General features: G+C 44.8%; 1 protein-coding gene across 2 annotated transcripts in view; it reads left to right on the top strand.

Annotated features, from left to right (window-relative positions):
• The window catches only part of TRAM2 (translocation associated membrane protein 2), a 78,714-nt gene that overhangs the window by 39,904 nt on the left and 12,907 nt on the right, over positions 1 to 25,903 (top strand). The window contains exons 2-4 of one of the 2 annotated variants that reach the window (XM_040983536.1): positions 912 to 975; positions 19,373 to 19,482; positions 19,997 to 20,113. In XM_040983536.1, the coding sequence (XP_040839470.1) occupies positions 912 to 975; positions 19,373 to 19,482; positions 19,997 to 20,113 (291 nt within the window). Of the gene's footprint in view, positions 1 to 911; positions 976 to 19,309; positions 19,483 to 19,996; positions 20,114 to 25,903 lie in introns of both variants that reach the window. The other variant, XM_040983535.1, reaches the window with a different exon arrangement.

The raw sequence follows: 25,903 nt of genomic DNA, 5'->3' as shown, positions 1-25,903 counted from the left end.
GCTGAACTGTCAAGATACTGACCTGACCATTAATAGCTTGCTTGCTTGCTTTCTTCTTTCCTCCCTCCCCCTCTCTCTCCTTCCCTCCCTCCCTCCCTTCCTTCCTTCCTTCCTTCCTTCCTTCCTTCCTTCCTTCCTTCCTTCCTTCCTTCCTTCCTTCCTTCCTTCCTCTTTCTCTCTCTTTCTCTTTCTTTCTCTTTCTTTCTCTCTTTCTCCCTCTTTCTTTCTTCCTCTCTTTCTCTCTTTGTTTCTTTCCTTCTTTTCCTCTTCCACACCACAGCTGATACCTTAAAGGCATCTTTTGAAATCAATAAACCAGCAGTGTAGGTATTACCTGTCCTGTGCATCAGGGTACAGGGGTCAGGAAGGGGATGTGAAATAAGCAGCTGAATTTCTGTGTTTCTGAAGCTCAGGGTAAGGTTTTTAGGGCTGCTCTCCAATGTGCGGGCAACCAGAGACAGGGAAAGCTCAGCCTGGACCTGAGATTTTCCAAGACCATGACTTTACTGCTTCTGTCTTCCAAGATTTTGGGTGCACAGAACAAACTTAATAGATACTTGACTGAGTGAATGAATGAATTAATGAGTGGCAGATAAATTTGTGCCCTCTGCTTGTGAGCCGCCAGCCTGCCAAGCCTAATTGTTTCCTTCCTTCTACAGCAAGTCCCAGTCTCTATAGCATCTGGTGCCCAGGGTTGTTTTGATTTTAGCATAGGTATTGGGAAGGACGTCATTCAAGAAAAATGGAACAAAAGCCTGTGCTAACTGCACAAAGGAAAGCTGTTTGTACCAGAGGTCCGTGGGTCTGAGGTAGAAAAGGGCTGGGCCCTGGGAGCTGGTTACAGGCTCCACGTCTTTCTTTTGGTATGACTAAGAAGTTCAATTAGATCTTTTTTTCTCTCTGTTTTACAGGTCACAGCCAAAACTGCCTTCCTATTTATTTTACCTCAGTACAACGTCAGTGTGCCTACAGCAGGTAAGGAAAGCCCTGATCCCCAAATCCCTCTGGCCCTGACAAGCCCAGGGGACTTGGGGAAACTTCCTTTGCCCCTGCACATACTTACTCTTTGTAAACCGTTAATCTTTGTGACCAGCATCCTTTCACTATTGAGATAACTGTGGTGCAGGCTTAACAGCTGGGAGCATCCCTCTTTCTGCCACAACCATCAGAAGAAAACTGTAGAGCCCTAGGGTGCCATGTGGGGTTGGGACTCCTTTCCCTAAAGCACCCAATGTTGACTTGTGCTGGAGACACAGCAGGAGGCATGAGGCCAGTGGGTCCAGGCTCAAGAGGACAGCCTCCTTTTTAATCCTCTCTATGTAGAGAAGAGGCAGGATGTTGCAGTTCCTTAGTGTGTGAAAACACAGCTGAGGGACAGAGTGCTGCACTGTGACCGGGCTGGGGTCAGGAGTAAACCGCAGGCTCACACATGTTTTGTAGGACAGTCAGGAGGCAACAGACCAGAGCTGCTACATCCTCAGCTGGCCTGCAGGAGCTGAGGTTTCCTGGGGTTAACAGGAAGTCTAGCTCTCATTGTCGGATGTAGCTCAGACTTCACAAGCACTCCTCAGCCCAGCGGGGAAGGAGCTGTAGGGCGAGGCAGCTCACAGCTGGGCTGCACTGGGGAGAGCATCCTCTAAAGAGGTGGATACTGCTCTGTAGACCCTCGTGTGGCTAAGGCCTTCGATTTCCTAACTCTCCCTAAGAGAACCACAAGAAAGCTCTCATTAGGTAGAAATAGCCTAATCTTTATGTGTTGGAAACAAACTTGGAAATTTTACAAACGAGATGTAGGCAAACATTCTGTGGCTCAAATAACACATCTGCAGATCAAGTCTAGCCCTGGGAGCTGTGGGTCTGAGGCCTTGGTTTTCTCAGACCGCACCACCAGATCCAGGAGTCACTACTGCTCAGTAGTAAAGCACTGGGAATCCTCTTGAACAAATGAAAGATTATTTGCTGTCTGGTTGTCTCTACATTCTCTAGTGGAGCAGTGAATTTCCTTGACTTGAAGTTGAGATTCCTTCCTTTGTCTGACCTGCCAGTTATTTGCTGTGAAGACTTTGGCAGAAGGTTCTTGAACCTGTAACCTGTGGAGGCCAAAGCTAACCTTTCACTGTGAATCCTATCATGTCTTCATTGGTTTAATTAATTAAGCCTTCTAGGCAAACGTAAGGGGACCTTTGAAAGCTTGTGGATAATAAAATTAAAAACCAAGTTTCCTGAAGTGTAAACACATTTTTGAAATCTGCACATACATGGCATATTTGAAGAAAGCTCATGGAAAATGAATGTTATGAAAACACTGTGTATGGATTCAAAAATTGCTTTTCATCAAAATAAACATCTTTTTATTGCATAATTTAATATTCCACGAACTTTTTGAAGCACATTTGTAAATGTCTGCCTATTGTGGGCCAGGCCTTGGGTATAAAGTAGTTAATAAAACTTGTCTTGCCTACAACTTCATAAATATTTTCATGCATTAAGGATGCATAATAAACAAATAAACTGTCAATAATAGCTGTGCTAGGGTGGTGAAGAAATCTGTAAGATTGTATGACAAGGAGAAATAGGGTGAGAAAGAGAAGATGCTCTAGGGATGCTGACTTTGTTGAGGGGGTGTCACAGAGGGGTCTGGGCAGAAGAAAGGACATTCTGTGCCTGGGAATCGGCATTTGCAAAGGCTCTCAGGTCAGGAACAAAAACACCTGATGCCTATGTGATAGCATCAGCCAAGTGTGGAATTTTCCAAGGTGAGTGTTCGGTCCCAGACGTCAGGGAGGTCTGGGTCAGGGTGAATTAGGAAAAAAAAATCCATGCTTAATTGAGCAGGTTTTAGTTTCTTGAGAAAGGGAGGATAAAGTAGTGTTTAAAAGCCTATCTTTTGTTTAAATCTTGCCATTTTGGAGCTGTTGGAAATGTGACAAGTAAATAAATAATTAAGAGAGAAGTGAAATCAGAGTAGCCTGCTTAATTTTGTTCTGAGCTCCTAATCACCACCAACCCAATATGGTAATGTTTGGTTTGTAAGACCTGGAAGAAGGCAAACTTCTCATGGGGGTGAAGGAAAAAATAACAGTTTACAATAACAGGTCTGTCAAGGTTGTGATTTTTTTTTAAAGTTTCCCCAAAAGTATCTTCAGACCCAGACGTGAGAGAAATTCACTTTTTTTTCTATCCCCAGGTCAACTCTGATTTCTAAGCTTTCATTTTTACCTAGTGTGTAACTTACTCAAGTCAGTGTGTAACATTGCATTTGAGTAAAGCAACAGCTGTTTTCATACAGAGGGCTCAATATTTCCAAATTTCCGTGTCTTCCTCAGCAGAGGCTTTCGAAAGCAAGGGTGTTGCTAAAGCGGTTTTTTGGTTACTTTGTTTTGCAGTAACTCCCTCTTCCCTGCTCTCTTCCTCCCAGGTTCCATTATGAGGTTTCCAGGGCTTTTGTAAGGAAGGTACCACAGAATGACATACATAGCAGATACCAGCAGTGCTACGGTTTGCAGGCTAGACATCCCAGGCAGAAGTGCCGGCTGCCCATGCCCCCTGTGAAGGCGTTGGGACAGAATCTGTTCCAAGCTTGGTTCAAGGCAGCATAGTACCAATCTGTCCACAGCTTTCTGTGTATTTGTCAGTGTCTGTGTCCCCATTTCCCCCTTTAAATGGCCAGTCATTGGATTAGAGTCCCTTCCACTTAATTGTGACCTCATCTTTTATTATTTATTATCATTTTATGATACAGTTCCATAGACTCCTGGGATTTCCCTTATCTCCTCCCCAATTCCCCCCCACCCCCAGTTCCTCTATATCATTACTAAAGTATAGTTCTTCATACATAGTCACATGTCCGTCATTGCGGGCATGGATAATGGCAGAGAGTCCAGCATCCTATTGTCAAGATAGAGTAAACAGTTTCATTGTAAGTCCATATTTGTCTACAAGTAGAGATGCATACTGCGTTGTATGCTCACATCTGGATATGTTAGTCTCCATTTCAGAGTTACTGTATATCCCCTTAAATGAAAAGTCGCAAAACAAAATCAACAATAGAAAGAAAAATAGAAATTTACAATGCCATGAAGTTAAATAACATGTTACTAGATATGGCAACAATGCCATGAAGTTAAATAACATGTTGCTAGATATGGCAATCTCCATTACACAGCTACTATACATCCCCTTAAATGAAAAGCCACAAAACAAAATCAACATCAGGGAGAAAAAAGAAATTAACGACACCATGAAGTAAAATAACATGCTACTGAATGACGAATGTGTCGCTGAAGAAATGAAAAAGAAAATCAAGAACCTTCTTGCAGAAAATGATGCTATTCTATGATCTATGAGGCACTGAATAATTTAATCAGAAGAAACTGTTGAAACCAACAAAAACAAAAACATCAAAATCCGTGAGATATAGTTTCCACTGATTTTTGTTGGTGAAATGTGTCTCTTCTAGACAAGAAATAGATGGGTTTTGTTTTTTAATTCAATCTTCTAATCTGTGACATTTGATTGAGCTTAAGCCACTTACATTCAGGGTTAATATGTACAAGTGGTAATTTGGTCCTGTCATTTTAGGATTGGGTTGTTCATTGATTTAATCTTCTGTTATTTTACTGAGATGTTCTTCACATTTGCCTTCTTCACATTTGGTTTTGTTGGGTGCTATTCTTCTTCTCTGTCAAAAGAACATCTTCAAGTATCATTTGTAGGGCAGGTTTGGAAGAGGCAAATTCTTTTAACTTTTCTTTACCGTGGAAGAATTTTATTTCATTTTCAAAGACAAAAGAAAGCTTTGCTGGATATGTTATCCTGAGCTGACAATTGTTTTCTTTTAGAGTCTGGAATATGCCATTCCATTCTCTTCTTGCCTGTAGAGTTTCCTGTGAGAGATCTCCTGTGAGTTTAATTGGCATTCCTTTATATGTCAATTGATTTTTTTCATGTGCACATTTAAGGATCTTTTCCTTATGTTCAATTGAAGAGAGCTTGATGATCATGTGTCGTGGTGAAGATTGCTTTTGGTCAAGCCTGTTGGGAGTTCTGTGCCTCTCCTGGATCTTGTTTCTCAATTCTTTCTCCAGATTAAGAAAATTTTACCTTATTATTTCATTAAATACATTTGCAAACTCAGCTTCTCTTTTTGCACCTTCTGGGACTCCCATAACTCTTCTTTTTGGCCTCTTCATAGTGTCTTTCAGTTCTTGAATACTTTTTTTGGCCTGATCCAGCTCTGCTTCCAGCTTTTTGTTTGCTTCCTCCTGATGACAGGAAATATCTTTCAATTCTGAGATTCTTTCTTCTGCTTGCTTCATTCTGTTTTGAAGATTCTCCACTATACTTTTAATTTGCTCTACTGTGTTCTTAATTTCTGATGTATCAGCCTTCATTTGCTTCATCTTAATCAGCAAAGACCCTCTTTTCACATAAGGTCACATTTACAGGAGCTGGACTTCAACCTATGAATTTGGAGGGGAGGAGAGAAACACAGGCCCAGCTCAACCTGTAACACATTTCTGATTTGGTTGCATTTTTTATTGGATTAAGGAAATCCGGCTGCGTTCAGAGGAGTAGTGAGTAAGCTGAGGGCCTCTGGGAAGCCTTTGCCATGCTGGTGTCCTTGTGCTTTCCTTTAGGTTCAACGAGGATGAAGCCAGAGATGGTCCTTTTTTTTTAAACCTAATCCCTTCCCTCTTTCCTACCTGTCACCCTCTTGGGATTGACAGATGCAGCAAATAAAAATCCAAGACTGATAGTTGCATTTGAATTTCAGACAAATAATGAATGCATGTTTTGAAGTGTAAGTATATCTCAGACTCTGCATGAGACATAATTATAATAGAAAATTATTCTCTGTTATCTGAAATATAAATGTAACTAGCCATCCTGTATGCATTTTATCAGGCAACCACATTCCGTGCCCATCTTCTGCAAGGCATAAAATGTCAGGCTTTTGGTGTTGAGTTTAGACACTCTTGAGTCTTCTTTCTAATTAAAATAACCACAAAGCAGCTAGTAATGTGGTTGGAAATACATAGGCTGTAAAAGGTCAGAAAATAAGCACTTTGATTCATCCTACAAGTGAACTCCAGACCTACAGGCTTCTCTTTTTGACTAGAACAGCAGAGCCCACAGGACTGAGCATTTATTGATCTCTAAGGTTGTTCTGGATGGTGCCACCGATTTGGTGAATTGTCCTGGGCAAGCCATCTAATGTCTGAATCTTTGTCTCCCATCTGCAAAGTGGAGAGTGATAGTTCCTGCCTTGCTCTAGTGGTTCTCAAAGATCAGAAGCCCGAGGAGTCCTCTTCCATGCTTGCTCCTTAGGTTTTCCATCCACTGGCACCACCAGCCTGACCTGGAAACTTCTTAGGAATGCAGACTCCCAGTGCCCATTGCAGACCTAGTGTATGAGAATTTACATTTAAGATTGATTCATGCATTTGAAAGCGGAGTTACAGAGAAAAAGACCTTCCGTCCTCTGGTTCACTCCAAGCATGGCCTCAGCATTCTGGGGGCCAGTGCAAACAGAATCTCCAGCCTGGAACTCTGTCCAAGTTTCTCACATGAGTGATAGTCCCAAGTACTTCTGCTGCTTTCCCAGGCACATTAACAGGGAGCTTGATTGGAAGTGGAGCAGCTGGAACTCGAAATTGGCCCTCCCATGTGGGATAGCAGTGACAGAAGCTATGGTTTTTTTTTTAAAGATTTATTTTTATTATTATTTTTTTTATTAGGCAGATATACAGAGAGGAGAGACAGAGAGGAAGATCTTCCGTCCGATGATTCACTCCCCAAGTGAGCGCAACGGCTGATACTATGGCCGATCCAAAGCCAGGAGCCTCTTCCGGGTCTCCCACGCGGGTGCAGGGTCCCAAAGCTTTGGGCCATCCTCGACTGCTTTCCCAGGCCACAGGCAGGGAGCTGGAAGGGAAGAGGGGCTGCCGGGATTAGAACCGGCACCCATATGGGATCCCGGGCGTGCAAGGCGAGGACCTTAACCACTTGCACCACCGCGCCAGGCCCAGAAGCTATGGTTTAACCCATGGCACAACACTGGACCCTCAGAATCTACTTTTTAAATTTCTTTACAAGATGTACAGGTGTTTCATGGGTCCATTATAGTGTAAGGCAAGACTGGAAGCTGTGTGGGTGAAAAGCCTCAGGTAGCCTTTTGAATAGTCCTGCACTTCCAACCTCAAAGTAAAGTGGGAAGACTCATCCAACCTAGTGTTCATTTGCATGTATCCATCTCTGGGCTTTTAAAAAATATTTATTTATTTGAAATTGTCATAGAGAGAATGGAGAGAGAGAGACCGAGATCTTCCATCCACTGGTTCACTTCCCAAATGGCTACAATAGCTGGGGCTGGGCCAAACCGGAGTGAGGAAGCTGAAACTCCATCTCTGTCTCCCTAGTGAGTGACAGGGGACGAATGATCAGATCATTGTTTGCTGCTTTCCCAGCCACACTAAAAAGAAGCTAGATCGGCAGTGGAGTAGCTGAAACTTGTCAAACTGGTGCTCATACGCGATGCCATAGCAAGCAGCTTAACTCGCAGTGCCACAGTGCCGACCTCACTGTCCTCTTTTTTTTAAATTTCTTTGTAAAAATGTTGTCATAAACATTCAAAAAAATCTGCGTTTTTAATTGATCTGTGGAGGAACAAGGTGTATAGGAGAGTAGAAGAATCATTTGGTGTATTTGCATACCAGTAGGGCTTATAGCAGTTCTGTCAGAAGTGGAAACAGTTGATGTGGATGGGAGTTGTGGGAGCTTTGACACTCCCCAGCCATTCTGTGTTTGTATGCCAAGAATAAAAAAGCTGCACTTGAGAGCCCTCTCTCAGAGAAGGGTTTGTTCTGCATGGTCCAAGGAGACAAGGCTCCATCCTTGGCTCTGTTGCTCTGCATCGATTTCATCACTGCTATCTTCCCTGATGCGTTTCACAGCTAGAGATGAGAAGCAGGAGACTGCCACACCTTGGCCACTGTTCTCTCGATCCCTTCTAAGATGAGACATACTGCCCCTAAAAGCCACAACAGACAGCTGAGTTAAAGCCTCTGGCAGCCAGAGACCTTTGTCCAAGACTCAAAGTGGCTCTTGTTTCCTTTGTCCGTCAAAAGGAGTGGGGACTGCCTCCTGTCTGTGTCATATTCTTGCACTTGAAACATTGGTGTCACATATCAAACTGAGCCCCTCTTTGTAAGATGAGCTCATGGAGGACAGGAAGGGGAAGCGACAGGTGGGTGATGGTTTCCAAGCATGGAAAGCCCTGCTCAGTTACAGGTGCCCACACTAGACCTGTGGCTGCAGGAAACTTGATATGCATCAAGCCTGGCAGATTCTTTCACAATCAAGAGAACCCAGGCTCAGAGAGTTGATTCCCAAGATGATGCATCTATAAAAGCAAAAAAAGAATTCACACCTTGTGTAGCACCAGGGCCCAATAAAGTTTTGGAAAGCTTAAGTTTGTCACATAGAGTAGTGGGCATAGAGGGAATCCAACTAGAGAGAGAAGAACCTGGCTAAATAGCCACCAAGGTCCTCAGAGGCGATAATATCCTACCTATCTATAGAAATAAAGAGAAGCAGAGCCTCCAGTATTCCTGGCCACACTGGTCAGCCATCTGGGTAAGAATGGAGATCCTGTGATTGGAGGCTTCCTGCCTGGTCTTGATGCTTTTGTTTCAGTGGCTACAACTTATTACATGTATGAAGTACAATAATTGTGTAGCGAGTTGGACAAAGCCTCAGTTCAGGTCAATGGGTGCCAAAGCTTGGTGGGTTACCGACATACCATGTGAAAGTGTCCTTGTCTAGCCTCTGCTTACTTTTTCTCCAATTCCCACTTATGGCCAGCAGAATTTATTCCATTTAGTATGCAGCTTCCAGAAGCCTAAATAGGTAGAACAACTGTATTGCTATGGCTAATTGTTGATCAGCCTGAAGCCCGAGACCACAGGCAACCGCAGCGTATTTGAACTGTTGCTTTGCACTTCTTTTCAGTGTCTTGAGCTGGAGAATATCTTTCCTGCTGTGTTCCCTCTGGCCTGGAGTCCATTCACAGGAATATTTCTTTGGAGGGAAAGAGTTAGAACTCTTGTCTACTTCTTTACTCCCCAAATGCCTGCAATAGCTGGATTGGCTGAGTTGGGCTGAGTCGGGAACTCAGTGTAGGTCTGCCACTTGGATTGAAAGGACTCAGCTCTTTCAGCCATCACCACTGCTTCTCAGGGCCTGCATTAGGAGCCAGAAACAGGAATCGAACCCAGATATTCCAGGGTGTGATGCAGTCATTGTAACTCCCTATGCCATAGGCCTACCTTTATATTACTTGATTTTCATCTTCCCATTTCTCCTGACCAAATCTAAATAGTGAGGATATTTTTTTCTAATCAGTTATTCTGACCAAAGTAATTTCTGTCCTTAATTTAACTATAGCTTTGTTTAAATTATTACTTTTTATCTAAAGTTTTTAAAAAGCCCTAATTTTAGATTCTCTTTGTGGAGGGGAGGGAGATAAATGACTGTCAGTGAATTGTTTCTTTAAAAAAAAAGGTTCATTCCTTCTCCCAGCTGGAAGCATTCTCCATATGTGGAGGCCTGTGAATACATGTATCAAGCCCAGGGCATGTAGTATATGGGAGACAATGATGTTAAACCATGGTGGGGTCTGTAGTGTCTGCCTGACACCTTAGAAGTCTGGTTGTGTTTCTTTCTTGGAGGGGCACTGCTTTGTTCAAAGGAAAGATGCATTAGGAAAAGGACTCCAAAGCTGGGGGCTCTTCGTTAGTCTTCCTTTCAGCTTTGTAACATCTTTTTTCTTGTCATAGAGGCATTCTGTCTTTATCTTTCTACCTTACTATAAAACTGGAGAAAATGTATTCTGAAACATGTGATGTGGAGTTGAAGTGGTGACTTGGAGATCCATCGGCAGGGTGTTTAATTTCCAGGGCTGGCTGTCTGCCTCTGTGTGTATGTGTGTGTGTTAGTTTCCTAGGCTGCCATAACAAAGGACCATGTATTTGGTCACTTGGTCTCTTGGATCTGGAGCCTGGAATCACGAAATTGAGGGTGTCACCAGGATTGGTTCCTTCTGACAGAGGTGAGGAAAGGATCTCCTCCAGGTCTGTCCTTCTGAGGCTTGCAGATGACTGTCTTCTCCTGTCACCCTTCTCTGGGAGACTGTTCAAGTTTCTCCCTTTTGGTAAGGACACGTGTTGTATTGAAGCAGGTTCCAGCCCAGGGACCTCTTTTTAGCTTACTATCTCTGCAAAGACCTCTGTCTAAATAAGATCACACTCTAAGGTCTTGAGGGTTAGGGATCCAACATACTTGGTTGAGGGTAATGAGAGCACAGTTTGGCCCATGATAATGAACCCATGTATTTGTTGCTAAGACCCAAAATGATGCTTACAGCTAAAATGCCAGGTTGAGAGGCCTGAGGGGGAATGGCCTGGCAGCCTGAGAAGATGGGTCATGATTGTTGGTCAGAGGGCTGCCTTTTGAAGTTCTATACCCATGCCTGAGCTGAGCCCACCCTGTACCCTGCCTCCTCTGCGAGAAGTCAGTCCGTCCCAGTTTGAAACATGCACCAGGTATGATTTGAAGGGGAGTCCCAGAAGCAGAGGGACCCAGTGGGGAGATGGTGGGCTTTATTCCTGGCATCGGCGGCATGGTTGAAGCTGGCCTCACCCCTACCTAATTGTTTGCCTGAGCTGCAGCTGCTGTGTCAGTAAGCAGGGCTAATACTCAGGATTACTGCGGGTAGCAAGTGACGTTACTTAGGAGACATGCTCAGTACTGTGCACGGCACAGAGCAAGTGTTGGCTAAGTGGCTCAGGGCTGTCATTGCCGTTACTCACCCTGGAAGGGTACTCTAGTGAGGAGGTGTTGTTTTCAATGTCATGCTGTGACTATTGTGTTGCGTTACCTTCTGATTTTCTCCTGTTGGAAACATTAGATTCTTCTTTTTGCACAGCACTGTGCAGTTTAGAAGTCCATGATCTGCTTGTCTTTAAAGTTTGGTGAGAAAAGGCACATGATTTTATCCCCATTGTCCTGAAAGGGTAACTGAGGCAGAGGCCATGGAAACACAACAGCCAGGTAGCAAGTTCCAGAAATGTGCTTGCAGACTGTACATGCCTGGGCTTGATCATAATTAAAAAAAAAAAAAAAGGAGCATTAAGGTTTATTTGTATAAAGCAGAAAGAACTTTAAGACCTACCAATTGAAAAAGTATTTTTGAGGAGAAAATAGACTTGCATGGGTCTGCTGTGAGTCTGTAACAAATAGTTCTTGCTCCCACCCGTCCTCTTGTTCACCTCCCAGGACCATGACTGTCATTTCCTGTGTGCTCTGGCAGAATGTCTCCTCTGGCCTTCCAGGGATGCATAGTATAGCCAACACAAGGATTCATTTGTCTTTTTCCTTCTTCCTTACATGCAAGATGAAGTACTGTGGTGTATATTACTTTTCTTTTTTTCACTGAAGACTGTATTGTCGTTATCATTTCATGTCAGTATGCAAAGAACATTGTTTTGATCTTTTGTAAAAAGGTGTTGAGATGGAAGACATGGAGTAGAGAGGATGGGGTGATAGCTGCACCTAGGTACATACCCATGTAACTGTGACCTAGATGAAGGTTGTATTCATCCAGTGTCTCTGCTAATCACTACCCCCTTTCATAGTAGCCACCAAGTCCAATCATTAATGTCCCCACTTCTTGGTTTCCTTTCTCTGATTTTTTAAAAAAGGAGTTCTGCCATTAAAATATTTCTTTATTCATTTTAGTTGGGCATGCTCACTTGGATTCCTGGGCCCTTTACTCCTAGTTCTTGTTCTGGTAAACATGGGCATGTACATTCTTAAGCTCACAGATGATGCTGCTGGTGGACCATGGCCACAGTTTGAGTAGCCCTGCTATATTACAGGTTGAGTCTCCCTTATACACAGTGCTTGGGATGTGTTTTAGATTCATTCAGACTTTGGAAGATTTGCCCACATGTGATGGCATTTCTTAGGAATGAGGTCCAAGTCTAAATTTGAAATCCATTCATGTTTTATATACAGCTTCTATACATAGCCTGGAGGTAATTCTACACAGTATTTTTAATGCACCTGTGTTTTGATTGTAACAAATCACATGATGTCAGATGTGGAATTTTCCACTTGTAACATCATGTCAGCACTCAAAAAGCTTTGGTTTTGGACTTGGGATTTTTTTGGGTTAGGGATGCCCATCTTGTGTATCTGTTATTTATTTATTATTCCTTATAGATGACAACAAATAGAATTATTTCCATTAGCTTCATTTACTAGTAAGTGGCACCTAACCTTACATATGTGTCATTTTGATTGTGCTGGCAAGAGGAGAAATTCCCATAAATGCAATCGCTACATCAAAGGGTTGATGCATTTATAGTGTCAACAGAAATTTCCAACCGACCTACCAAAGTGCTGGTGGCATTCAGCATTCCCGTGAGAGTGTGTATGAGTCTGTTTCCTCACAGCGCCAGGAGAGGGGATTGTTAGACTCTGATCTGTGCCAATCAGATAGGTAGGAAATGGTATCTTAGGGTGCTTTAAATTTGCATGCTCCTCTGTGTAAGGCTGAGCATCTCATTAAATGTATGGGAACCATCTTTGTTTCTTGTTTCTGCGAACTCTCTGTTCATATCCTTTGCCCATTTTTCTACTGGGCTATTGATTTTATCCTCAAGTTCTAGGAGCTGTTTACCTGTTAGCTAGATTAGCCCTTTGACTCTGATCAGAATTGTAAATATTTTCCCTAGGTTTTTCACCCCTTGATGTTGTGTGTGGTGGTTTCTTTCTGATCTAAGCTCTGAATTTACATATTGTGTCAAATATTCAAAATCATGAGAAAATAGAGTGGTTTATCAGTCAAGAAGTCAACAAAAGTAAATTTACAGATGGAGATTTGCAGGGTTTAGGAAAGAAACTGGCAGAGAAGGAAAAGTCCAAAGAGCACCATGATGTTTGAAGCAAAGGAAGTATCAGTGCCTGAGATGTGATGCCTTCTGCAAAGCACATGGTGGTGACAACAAGGGACTTCCGCTTGGGGCAGGAGGAAGATCAGACCAGAGCAGGAGGTGGCAGGCAGGAGAGGCTGCATGCAGGTGATGTCAGAAAGAAGCTGGAGCTTGTCTGCTAGCCTTCCCAAGTCCCCTAGGGTGTTACTGTCCACAGGGACAGTGGCTCACAGAAACCGACAAAACACCTGGGGATGGCATTGGTTATTTTGGGTTTGTTTTTAAACTGATCAGGGAGAAGCAGAGCAGGTGTGGGCATTGGTTGTGCCTGGGATTAAGTCCTGTACCTACTACTGATTTCATCCTGCTGCTAATGTGCACCCTAAAAGGCAATGCTGATAGTTCAAGTAGTTGGATCTCTGCCAATTATACATGAGGCTTTCATGAAGTTCGCAGCTCCCAGCTATGGCCTGCCCAGTCCTGCATGTTGTGGGCTATATAGACAGTGAAACTGTGGGTGGAAGGTTTTATTCTCTGTCGAATGAATAAGGAGTCAATCAATCAATTAAAATAGTTTTGAATGCTGCTTTCACTGGACAATAGGTTAACCCATCTGTTGGGGTAGATCACTACTAAAAGTGTTCCAGAGCTAAGCAGATTTCTACTGTAGCACACACAGACATTTTTCATGGGACTGTGCAGGGAGAAGACCCCAAAGATATTTGTGTTGGGATGGGGTCAGAGGTCATTCAGGCAAGAGATTGGGAAGAAGCCTAAAGTTAGACTTGGCCTGCAGATATGTTTTTACTGGCCAGTTTGTTATTGGCCAAGACACTGTTTTTCACATTTTGGATTAGTCACCATCATTTTAAAAGATGATTTCTTATAAAGATGTTTCTCTTTGCTTTTGAGATGTCGGGAAGCTGGCTGTACTGGCTGTGCACCTCTCGTGACTGAGAAGCGGCTTGCTCGCTCCCTCCTTCACCACCCTTGGGAACACCTGCCAGCCTTTCCACAGTCACCACTCCTCTCTGGGCCTTCCCTTCTCTCTGCTCCCGTGTATCCCAACGGTTAACTATTGTATTTATTTTCATAAGGCTAAATGATGATTTCGTGGTTTTTTTTTTTGTTTAAACTGGAGATGTGCAGGATAAACCAAAAGGGTAGTGCAGGAAGGCCTGTTTCTTTGTGGAAGTAAGAACTATTACCGGTTAATGCAGTGGGACTGTGTTGAAGGCCCATCCTTGTGTACATGTATTTGGAAAGTTTACTTATTTGCTTGAAAGGTATAGTGATAGCGAGGAAAAGAAAAAGCAAGAAGGAGAAAGAGGGCTTCCATCCTCTGGCTCATTCCCCATGTCTGCAATTGCCAGGGTTGGGCCAGGCTAAAGCCAGGAGCCAGTAATTGCATCTGGGTCACCCATAGGGGTGACAAGAACCAAATCGCTTGAAGCATCCTGGTACTTTCCTAGCTGTATCAAAAGTGAAATAGCCAGGACTTGAGCCAGCACTCTGATTTGGGATGCCAGTGATGCAAGCAGTGGCTTACTTCTCTACACCACAGCCCTAGCCCTAGAAAAGTTCTATCTTAAGATATCTGGCCAGTCCATTTTGTTCATTTGTACTACGAATCTGGACCCTGCAAACATTTTGATGCAATTTATAATTGAGGTCACCTTTTTGGCTTAGTATCCAGAGAAATGCTGAAAATCACTTTAAAAAAGATTATAATGAGAACATACTTCAAAAAGTTTATGGAGAGGGCAGCACTGTAGCACAGCAGGTTAAACTGCTGCCTGTGATGCCAGCATACTATATGGGCGCTGGTTTGAATCCCAGCTGTTCCACTTCTCCCTGCTACTATGCATGGGGAAGCAGAAGTATCTGGACTTCTGTGATCACTGGAAGGCATATTACCAGGATGAAAAAATGAGGTGATACAGTGAGAAGGCTTGTATTCACTTCAATGTGGCATCTACCGCCTGGACTGGGACACCAAGAACCAGCATCCTGAGGACCACATCCCGTAAGCCTCTGACCCCTGTTTCCTTATCTGCTTTACTCGCCTGTCTCATGAATTAGTTATGAAAAAGGACAATGCATATTGAACAATTCTGAGGGCTATTGGGTGCAGATGAGATACTAGAAGGGTCACTCCCCATTGCCAATCCTTCCTACTCTGCCTGCTTAGCATCCAGATTGATTCAGTGAATTTGTTCCTCCTCATCCCTGGGATACCCTCTCTTGGGTCCTTTCTGCTCTTCCCCAGGTCTCCATCTATGTAGCTACAACCTCTCCTGTGTGTCAAGAAGAGGGCGCTGTATCAGTGAAACCATTGGGTACAGTCCATGTTTTGTATGACATGTTAAGCAACTTTTGTGATCCCTCACCTCTCCAAGTCCCAGACTCCCTGCAACTCCAGCCTTTAGTCCACTTCACAACATTTACACTTGGCCACTCTTTTGTTGTTTAGATTGTGGTGACATAGACATCGCAGGAACTTTGACTTTATCATGACTGTTTTTAAGTGTACAGTTTAGAGGTGTCAGGCACATTCATGTTGTTGCATCACCAGTTTCCAGAATTCTTTCCACTCTGAGCAGCCACTCACCATTCATGCTTTCCCAGTTCCTGACAATCCTGATTCTACTTTCTGTTTCTGTAAACCTGACTCCCACAGTAACCTTGTGTCTGGAATGACACAGTGTTTGTGTTTTGTGATTGGTGTGCTTCACACTGCTTAGTGTTCTGAAGTTGATCCTTGTAGCATCCATCAGAACTTCTGTTTCAAGGCTGAATAATAATGTGTATAAGCCACATTTATTTATCCATTTATTCATCAATGGTCTCTTGCATTATTTTTACCTTTTTACTACTGTAAATACTGGAACGTGGATGTATAGATATTTCATGATCCTACTTTGGGGACTGGTGTTATAGTATAGTGGGTTAAGCTGCTACCCACAATGCCAGCATCCCATATGAGTAGTGGATCAGGTTTCCAATCCAGCTCTCTGCTCATTGTCCAATAAAGCAGCAGAAGGTGGCCTAGGTACTTGGGACCCTTCCACCCATGGGGGAGATCAAAAGGGGGTTTCTGGACCCCTGGCATCTGTCTGCCCCAACTCTGACTATGTGGCTATTTGAGGAGTGAACCAGCAGATGGAAGATTTTTCTCTCCCTCCCTTTGCGTAATTCTGCCTTTCAAATAAATAAATAAATCTTTAAGGGAAAAAATAAAACTTTGTAATTCTTTTGAGTATATACCTGAAAGCAAAATGGGTAGATTATATGATAATTCTATTTTTAACCATATGTAGAGCTACCATACTCTGTCATCTAGTTACTGTAGCATTTTACATTCCCACAAATGATGTATGAGGGTTCCATTTCTGTACATCTCACCAACCACTGATTATTTTCTGAGGTTTTTTGTTGTTGTTGACTGTAGTCATTCTAATAGATGTGAGATGGTATCTCCTGTGGTTTTGATTCACATTTCCCTAATGATTAGTGATGTTAAGTGCCTTTTCATGTTCTTAATGACCACTTCTTGTTTGTGTATTTTCTTTGGAGAAATGTCCCTTCAGGTTCTTTGCCAATTTTTCATCCAATTTGTTTTGTTGTTAAGTTATAGTTCTTGACCATTAGCTTTTAAGTCTGTGAGGACGTGATATGGACCCTCTTAGCTTGCAGAGGGCATCTGAGATCATGCTCAGCTGTGCGGTGCTGTCTGTAGAGCCCTGCCCATGGTTGCTGGCTGGGGAACACGTGGTGATGCAGGTCTCCTGAGCCAAAGGCTTGTGGAGTGTGGTTATGCACGCATTCATTTTTGTTTCTGAAAGGGTCAAAGGCTGTGGTCAACATCTTATTGGAATCGTACTTGGGAGGCAAGTGAGGACTTAGAACATGTTGTGCAAAATTCTGACTGGGGTTATTTCTCTCACTAGCCTTGCTTGGACTGCATTTGCTTGGTTGTGTATAAATTCCAATTTGCCTAATCATGTTGGTCTTAGTGATAAAACTTGGTGTTTGTTTATAGTCTCCGAGTACACTGCTGTCACATGAGTCTCCTTTGGTGCTCACTTATGGAGAAGGCAGGGGACTGCAGTCCTGGCTTCCTGATGGCAGAGCAGCACTGGGTGACTGAGGTGGAGTGTCTGCCTCATCCCCACTGCCGCAAGGCACTTGCACTCCCTTGAGTATCAGTGCTCTCAGTCAGTGCTCACTCTCTTCCTCCCTGATCCAGCCTTTCCATCCCACTCCCAGTTCCTCACCTGGAGTACAGGGATCAGCTTTCTGCCCAGTCTCCTTGCCTCCAGGCTTGCCAATGTCCATTGCTGCCAAATAAACCTCTTAGACTCCAGCTGAAATGGAATTGATGCTTTCAGGGTAGAGTCTACACCAGTCCAGCAGCGCCTTGGGCACAGCAGCCTCAGGGCTCCCAGAACCACCTCCTTTGCCTCTATACTCACACAGCTCCCTCCTGGCTGCTTCCTCTGTCTGCAGTGCCTCCCAGTGCAATTTGGCCCACTCGCTCCCAAGTTTGAGTGTTGTTCTGTTCACCCTGACCAGCGGCCCTTGTCAGAGCTGGGCCTGCGTATGTGTGGGCTTGCTGGAAGTGCCCCTGGCTGTGGTATGTTTGTCTTTCTCCTTGCTGCACAGTGTGCTGCACATCTGGGCAGCAGCTTTTCAAGTGAGCCCAGTGCCCCTTACAGAGGTCTCTTTCAGCAGGAAGGAGGGAGAGCAGAAAGGAGAGTGGTTTTTTTTCCCAAGGACTTGTTTTCTCCCCGCTAATTACATTCTCACAGGCCAGGGTGGCTGAGTTAGCGGCAGCACCCAGAGTAACCAAGTCAGCTTGCCCTCGCTCCCTGGCCACCCTGAAAGAAGCCAGCCCCAGGACTACCTTCTGGTAAATGTGTCCCAGTGAAGTGATGACTCATGTGTGTGTGACTCAGGGTGATGCGGCACAGCTGGAAAGACAGCCAGTGTGTCTGCGCGGCGCTGGGGGGATGGGTTGCAAGGCCGCAGGATCCAGGCAGTGTTTGCCAGGCACTCAGAGCCTGCTAACCAGAGCGAAGGTATGAAGTTTCCTCTGTCTGTAGAGGACGCTGCCATGGCAGTGCTCTTATAAGATTTCTTATCTCTGGGATTCTGTCAAATCAGTGACTACTAAACAGTAAAGAAACATTCACTGCATGCTTATTGTAAGTTACAAGTACTGTGATAAGCATCTTGCACACAGATCATTTAAAACTTATAATAGACAGCAAGGATAATAGAAAATGCATTCATAAAAAAAAATCATGGGAGGTGGAATTAAAACCTAAGTTTGGGCCAGGCCTTTAGCCTAGGGGTTCAGATGCTGGTTCCAATAGCCACATCCCCAGTGGGACTGGGTTCCTGGGTTCAGTCCCTGCGCCCTGCATCCTGATGCCCAGACCCTGGGAGGCAGCAGATGGTGGCTTAGGTGACTGGGTTCCCATCACTCAGGGAGGAAATCTGGACTGAGTCTCTGGCTCCCAGCTTTCAGCCTCTGCCCAGTCCCAGAAGTGATGTGCACTTGGAGAGTAGACCAGTGAATGTGAGCTCTCTGTTTCTCTCCACCTCTCAAGGAAACTTTTTGAAATCCATGCAGGGATCTTTTATAGCATACAGTTCTGTGAAATTTCTGAAGACCCCCTGTACATATAGATTTCAGAATTTCTCTACCACAATAACTTATCTTTGACTTCATTGAAGTACCCTTGTATCCAGCACTTGCAATGCACCAGATACTGTTACAGGCTCCTTGTGTTTATTCATTCATGTGATTTTCATAGCAACTCTATAAGCAGGAATTGTTATCTTCAGTTTATAGTTGAGGGGATTGAGGCCCAGTGAGGCCCTGATAGAGATGCTCGAGGTTACACAGAAAGAGAAGCTGCAGTTCAAACTCAAGCAGTCTAGCTTCTGAGTCCACATTCTTAACTCCACAGTATGTTTCCTGGGTGAAGTGTGGCGATACTTCCATTTCACAAGGGGAAGAAATGGAGCCTCAGAAGTTAGTCACTTAGCTGCAGTCCCACAGCAGGGAGGGTGCAAACAGTGGGAGATAGGACAGCCACTATACCCTCTCACCCCGACTCAGGAGATGAATGGCTATGACACCATGGTGGTGTACTTGGTCCTCTGTAGCCTTCCCCACTGTTACTTCCAAGGCCGAGTCCAGAGGTTGGACAGGATTCTGGGGCAGACACTTTATTCCATGTCTGGAAGCACTGCAGTTGGCCGGGGTTTGACTGCACACTCTCCTTCTTTGTACTTTGCAGTGTTGGGTCCCAGAGTTCTTCCTCACCCCAGGGATGCTGACAGGACTCTTCTTACCTCCACAGACAGCGAGACCGTGCACTACCACTACGGCCCGAAGGACCTGGTCACAATCCTCTTCTACATATTCATCACCATCATCCTGCATGCTCTGGTTCAGGAGTACATTTTAGACGTAAGTGTGACATATCTAGATTCTGAGATCAGGGGGTAGGGCAATGCCTCATGGAAAGTTTCCTTCTCGTTCCTGGAGGAAATGGCAGCCCTGGATTCATTCACTGACCTATTTACAACCTCCTCAGTCTTGCCAACTGAACTTCTTCACCATACTCTGGGCTCCATCCCTCTCATAGCATCTTTCATCAGCTCATGGGGTAGTGATATTGATTACATGGGAGAAAGCTGTGTTTGAGATATGACAAGATAGTCTTTGTGGGTCTGTTGAACGTGGAATGATTGAGGAAATGTTTCCTTTACATTTAGGCTAAAAGACATTAATATGGCACTCTTAAAATTCTTGCCCTGCATTAACTACTTTGTACACACAGTAAGCTTACACCATGTAACTTGGGTCTGGACAGCTTTAAACATCTAATCATGTTCAGCCCTTGTGTGAAGACAGGAGTCTGAAACCTACCCAGTATGAATATACTCAGATATTAACATGCATGGCTTTCTTCATTCTTTAGAAGATCAGCAAACGACTTCATCTCTCCAAGGTCAAGCATAACAAGTTCAATGAATCTGGACAGCTGGTCGTCTTTCATCTCAGCTCGGTGATATGGTGCTTCTATGTGGTGGTGACGGTGAGTGTCCTTAGGACTGCTGAAGGCTGAGAACCGGCCACCATGCAATTCTGACTCTTGGGTGGCCAAGAAAATGACTCAGGGGCTCTGCAGGGAACAGCTAGGAACAAACTGCTCAGGTTATTCAAGGATTTGTATGTCCTGAAGGTGCTGGAATGAGAGGTAAAATGGTATGAGGAGGAGAGTAGAGTGATCATGTCTAGAAACAAAAAGCTGTTCCAGTGTGTTGTGGTATTAGTGGAATGGTGGTGCTGGGTGGCTGTGTAGCACTGTAGTGCATCGAGGCCCTTCTACAGATCTGTTTATTTGAACCACTGAGGATAGCTTCAACTTGGGGTCCTAGGTCTGAGGCCAGCATAATTTCTTTTTTTTTTCTAAATTTTATTTATTTATTTTTAAGATTTATTTAATTTTTATTGGAAAGTCAGATGCACAGGGAGGAGGAGAGACAGAGAGGAAGATCTTCCATCCAATGATTGACTCCCCAAGTGAGCACAACGGTCGGTGCTATGCCGATCCAAAGCCACGATCCAGGAACTTCTTCCAGGTCTCCCACACGGGTGCAGGGTCCCAAAGCTTTGGGCCATCCTCGACTGCTTTCCCAGGCCACAAGCAGGGAGCTGGATGGGAAGTGGAGCTGCTGGGATTAGAATTGGCGCCCATATGGGATCCTGGTGTGTTCAAGGCGAGGACTTTATCCACTAGGCCACAGTGCCGGGCCCCTTTTATTTATTTTTTATTTTGGTCTGTTTCTAAAGATTTGTCTTTTAGCTCAGATATTCTTTCTTCTGTCTCACCAAGTCTCTTGTTAAGATTTTCCACTGTGCATTTTTTTCATTTGGCGTATTGAGTTCTTCATTTCCAATATTTCAGTTTAAGTTCTCTTTGATATCTCCATTTTCTGGCAGAATTTTTCATTCATGCCATGTGTGGGTTTCTTTAACTTGTATATTTGCTTCTCTGAATTTTTGAGTAATGTTATGATCATTAGTCTCTTCATCTTCACATTCTATTATTAACTGATGTTGTGTTCTTTTGGGGGAATCCTATTGTCTTCCTTGCTCATGTTTTTTATATTTGTTTATTTTTAAGCATCTATGGAAACATTTGTTGGATTTCTTCTTTGAGGACTTTTATCTGTGAAATATACCTCTGTGGTTTAGTGGAGTGTCTCTTCCTTCAGTGGATACCCAGAGGCATGTGCTGGCTGGGGCCAGTGCTTGGGAGTGGGGCATGGTAGATCCTAGCAGAGGGGAGGGTGTGATTGCTTCTGCTGTCATGATCTCAGCCTCAGCCCCTCTGCCATGGTGAAGCAGCTGTGCACCCCACCCATGCATGCACATGAATGCACAAAGGATCCATGCCCCTCTCACTTTGAGTGTAGAGCCCTCTGCAATGGCCTGCCCCATGCACTCCGGGAACTCTGAGCCTCTGAAGCCAGTCCCGGTGATTCCCCAAGGACTCAGCCATACCCCAGGCCCTCTCATCCAGAAGCAAGATTCCTATAGCCACAGGGAGCAGGGACTCCACTCTAATCCCCGCAAGCCTCCCCAGCCCGTGGAGAGACCTGTGGAATTCCCAGAACCAGCTGCCTGCCTGACAGAGGTTGGTGCTCTACTTTGGCAAGTTGAATCCAGGTGCCTTTACAGAGTGGTTGCCTAGTCCAGGCCTAAGTGATTGCCCCCTCCTTCCAGCACCAACCTTCCAAGCCAATCTCAAAGTCAGTGAGACCCTGGATTATCCCTCTGATAAAATCCACCAGTCGGATGTGGGCTGCAGTGGCCTCTATTCATCTTATTAATGTGGCACTTCTCCCCTGTTGGTCATTGGACACCTTGGTGAGAGAAGGGCAAAAGGGCAATGTGCTCTTTCTTCACGGGGTTAGGTAGACACTGTATCCTCAGTTAGTATTCCATGCCAGACTCAAAATCTGGGGGGGGGACCTAGAGGTTCTCCTCAGGCAATACTGCCGGAGGCAGGGGCTGCTGTATTCTGCTCTCACCGCACTCCAAGAACCTGGGGTCCCCATCAACCCCTGGCTAGTGGCCTGCACACTGCCACGTGATAGTACTGTCCCCATTGCTTCACAGTCCCTCTCTTCTGTAGATTTTCCACTGCAGACTTCTTTCCAGGTGTCCCCTGGAAGTGTAGTTCCTTTCCTTTTGGTAGCTTCCTGTTGTCAGGATCAGCACGACTTTTCCCTGTTGAGCCATGTTGGATCACCATGGTCTCTTCAACATTTCAAGAGTTTTAAATTGAGTTAAAAGGGATAGTAGAGTAGAGGGAAAAGACAGAGAAAGAAAGAGATCTTCCAAAAGCTGGTTCACTCCTCAAATGACCCTAAGGAGCAGGGCTGGACAAGGCAGAAGCTAGAATCCTAAAATTTCATCTACATCCCCCATGGAGGTCACAGGGGTCCAGGTTTTGGGTCATCTTCCACTGCATTCACAGGAACATAAGCGGGTAGCTGGGTCAGAAGCTAAGCAACTGGTTCTGGAATGGAACTCCAATATAGGAGGATCTGTCTCTCTTTGTCTCTCTTTTTCTGTGGCTCTGACTTTCAAATTAAAAAAACAAAAACAACAATAAACCTTTTTGGGAAAAAAAAAAAAACAGAAAGAAAGAGGAGCAGAAGTAAAGATAGCTGTGTCACAAGGCCAAGCTAGCACAGGCTAAGAAGAAAAACCTATTTCACTGTAAGTGAAGGCAGCAGAACTTTGGTTTAAAAAGATCTTTCTGGGACCTGACACGGTGGCCTAGCAGCTAAAGTCCTTGCCTTGCGTGCACCAGGATCCCATATGGGTGCCGGTTCTAATACTGGTGGACCTTCTTCCATCCAGTCCCACCTTGTACCAGGCTTGGGAAAGCACTTGAAGGTGGCTCAAAGCCTTGGGACCCTGCACCCATGTGAGAGACATGGAAGAGACTCCCTGCTCCTGGCTTTGGATCGGCGCAGCTCCGGCTATTGAGGCCACCTGGGGAGTGAATCATCAGATGGAAGATCTCTGCCTCTCTGTGTACCTGACTAATAAAAAAAAATAAGTCTTTAAAGATATATGTATGTGTATATATCTTTCTGAGGGCCAATGCTGTGATGCAGAGTGTTAAGTCATAGTGGGCAACACCAGCATCCCAGTTCAAGGCCTGCATGGAAACACTTTTTTTAAAAAGATTTATTTATTTTTATTGGAAAATCATGTATACAGAGAGGAGGAAAGACAGAGAGGAAGATCTTCCATTCGATGATTCACTCCCCAAGTGGCCACAAAGGCCAGTGCTGTGCCAATCCGAAGCCAGGAGCCTCTTCCGGGTCTTCCACGTGGGTGTAGGGTCCCAAGGCTTGGGGCCATCCTCAACTGCTTTCCCAGGCCACAAGTAGGGAGCTGGATGGGAAGCAGGGCTGCCGGGACTAGAACCAGCGCCGATATGGGATCCTGGTGCATTCAAGGCAAGGACTTTAGCCACTAGGGTACCACTCCGGGCCTGGCACCACTTCTGATCTAGCTTCTTATTAATGTACCTGGGAAAGCATCTTCCAAATGATGGGTCCCAGGCAGCACATAAGCCTGCTGTACCACACCAGCTCTGCCCTATGCCATTTCTGCATTATTGCCTTGACCTCCATAAGCCATTAGGGGGCATCACCCTGAATGCACATTGACTCCTTCGAAAGTCAGTACAATCCCACAGATGCCTGCAACATCAGACAATTAATCAACCTCCTCTTTGTACATAATAGGACTCCTATCTCAAACAGCATTTGATATAGCAATATTTCTTCATTCGGAGGAATTGCAGGTGGTCCTTTGGGATTCAGTATTATAAGACCTTGCTTGTTGTATTAAGAAATGTTTAATCCGCCTCCAGTCCACCTGCTACATCTCCCATCTTTAACCAAGTCCCAGGAGCAAGAACCTCAGACTGGAGCTTGGAAAATTCAGCAACCTTTTTCATTCCCCATGTTCGTGGGATCGCTCACACCTCAGTCCTCTGCCTCCAGTAACAGTGATGGGCTCTGATGGGGAATGTCGTGTCTCCCTGTTCCCACAGCAGGAGTCTGCATGCCTCCTTGTGTACCACTTTTATTCATTTTATCATTTCATTGCAGAGCTAATCCTCTAAGTAGCACACTAGGCATTTTAAGTGAGAGGATCCATATGACTTACATCTTTTCAGGCAAGGCTACGTGCCACCCTGTCCCGGGGCAGCCTGGCAGTGTGTGCATGGTACCCCCTTGCTGTGTGTAATGCCCTCTCTCAGCCTCTGTGGTACAGCCCCTTGATGAGTCCAGGCTCAGTCCTGGAGACCTGAGCTGCTTGGAGATAGAATGACCTCAGGATGACAGACCTCGCAGTAGCCTTTCAGGGGAAGCATCGCCTCATCTGAGTCACTTCTAGCCATTCAGCCTCCCTCTGCCCCCTGCCTCCAGCCGACAGCCATTCCACCCAGCCTTGAAACATGGAGACCAGAGTTAGAGGCCAGAGCCAAGTTGCCCCATATCCTTCTGCAGTGCACTTCCTTCTGCCCTTCAGGGCCTTGGAAAAGGGCCTGCTGATGAGCACACAGTGATGCTTTTCGTGGGGAAACCGAGTTTTTCGTTATGAGGAGAGCCAGTTCTGCCACTGACTGATCGGCAGGGACTGAATGACTAGGGGTTTGGAAAGACGCCGCAACTCCCAACTCCTAATGACACCATTGTCCTAGTGTCCTCCACCTGAACCAAGGCCATGAGAGGAAAGTGGCCAAAAAGCAAGAGTTTTGTCGAAGGAAGAGCACCAATCTGCTTCTTGGGAAATGCTGTTTTTACTTTATGATGCTGTCATTTCCGTGACTATGTCTTTCACTCTCCACAGTTGGTACAGCCATGGCAGGTGCTGCCAATCTACTTCCAAAACACGTTGAGGTTCTGTCTGCTACTCTCCATCTGATCCATTACTTCCAGTCTACTAGTTCTTAGCCAAGAGATGCACTTTGTCCCCCATAGGACATCTGGCAGTGTGCTGCTGTCATCTGGTGCCAGAGGCCAGGGGTGGCGCTAAGTACCCTGTGGTGCACAGGGCAGGGTGACCCCATCAATGAGGAATTAATTGGCCCAGCTCTCAGTTTTGCTAAGGTGTGTTGAGTCCAAGCCACCAGCGTGTCCAGCCAGGACAGCCCCCGACTCCTCTGAGTGCCCTCCTTCCAGAAGGAGGTGTTTACGTGTGTGTGTGTGTGTGTGTGTGTGTGTGTGTGTGTGTGTGTGCATGCGTGCCTTTCCATCCTTACCTGATTTTTCTTTGGTGCCAGCTGGGTTTTCTTTTGAATTTAAAAAACAATTTTAGCATGTACATAATGGTACTTATTAATGGTAATAGAATAGGAAAAATGATCTTATAAAAAATAAGTGTGTTATGATGGTTACAAGAGACTGGTCAGGGATGCAGAGAGAGAGAGTGTGTGTGTGTGTGTGTGTGTGTGTGTGTGTGTGTGTAAAGGTGATCCATCAGTACCTAGACAGAGTTACATAGGAAGAGGGGGTTCTGGGGTTTTGCTGCCCCACAGAGTGAATATAGAAAGTGGTAATGTATTCTATATTTTTCTTAAAGAAAAAAACTGGAAAATGTTATTGTAAATGCTTTCAGACAGATTTTTACTTTTAAGATTTATTTATTTGAGGGGAGTGACAGAGAGCGGGGTTATTCATCTGCTGGTTCACTCCAGAAATGTCCTTAATGACCAGGGCTAAGCCAGGTTGAATCCCAGAATCAGGAGCTTCATCTGGGTTTGCCATGTGGGAGCAGAAGCCTAAGC

Source organism: Ochotona curzoniae, unplaced genomic scaffold, assembly GCF_017591425.1.
Source record: "Ochotona curzoniae isolate NIBS_2020 unplaced genomic scaffold, NIBS_Ocur_1.0 contig_3819, whole genome shotgun sequence".
Lineage (NCBI taxonomy): Eukaryota > Metazoa > Chordata > Mammalia > Lagomorpha > Ochotonidae > Ochotona > Ochotona curzoniae.
This window is presented reverse-complemented; position numbering and strand designations above follow the sequence as displayed.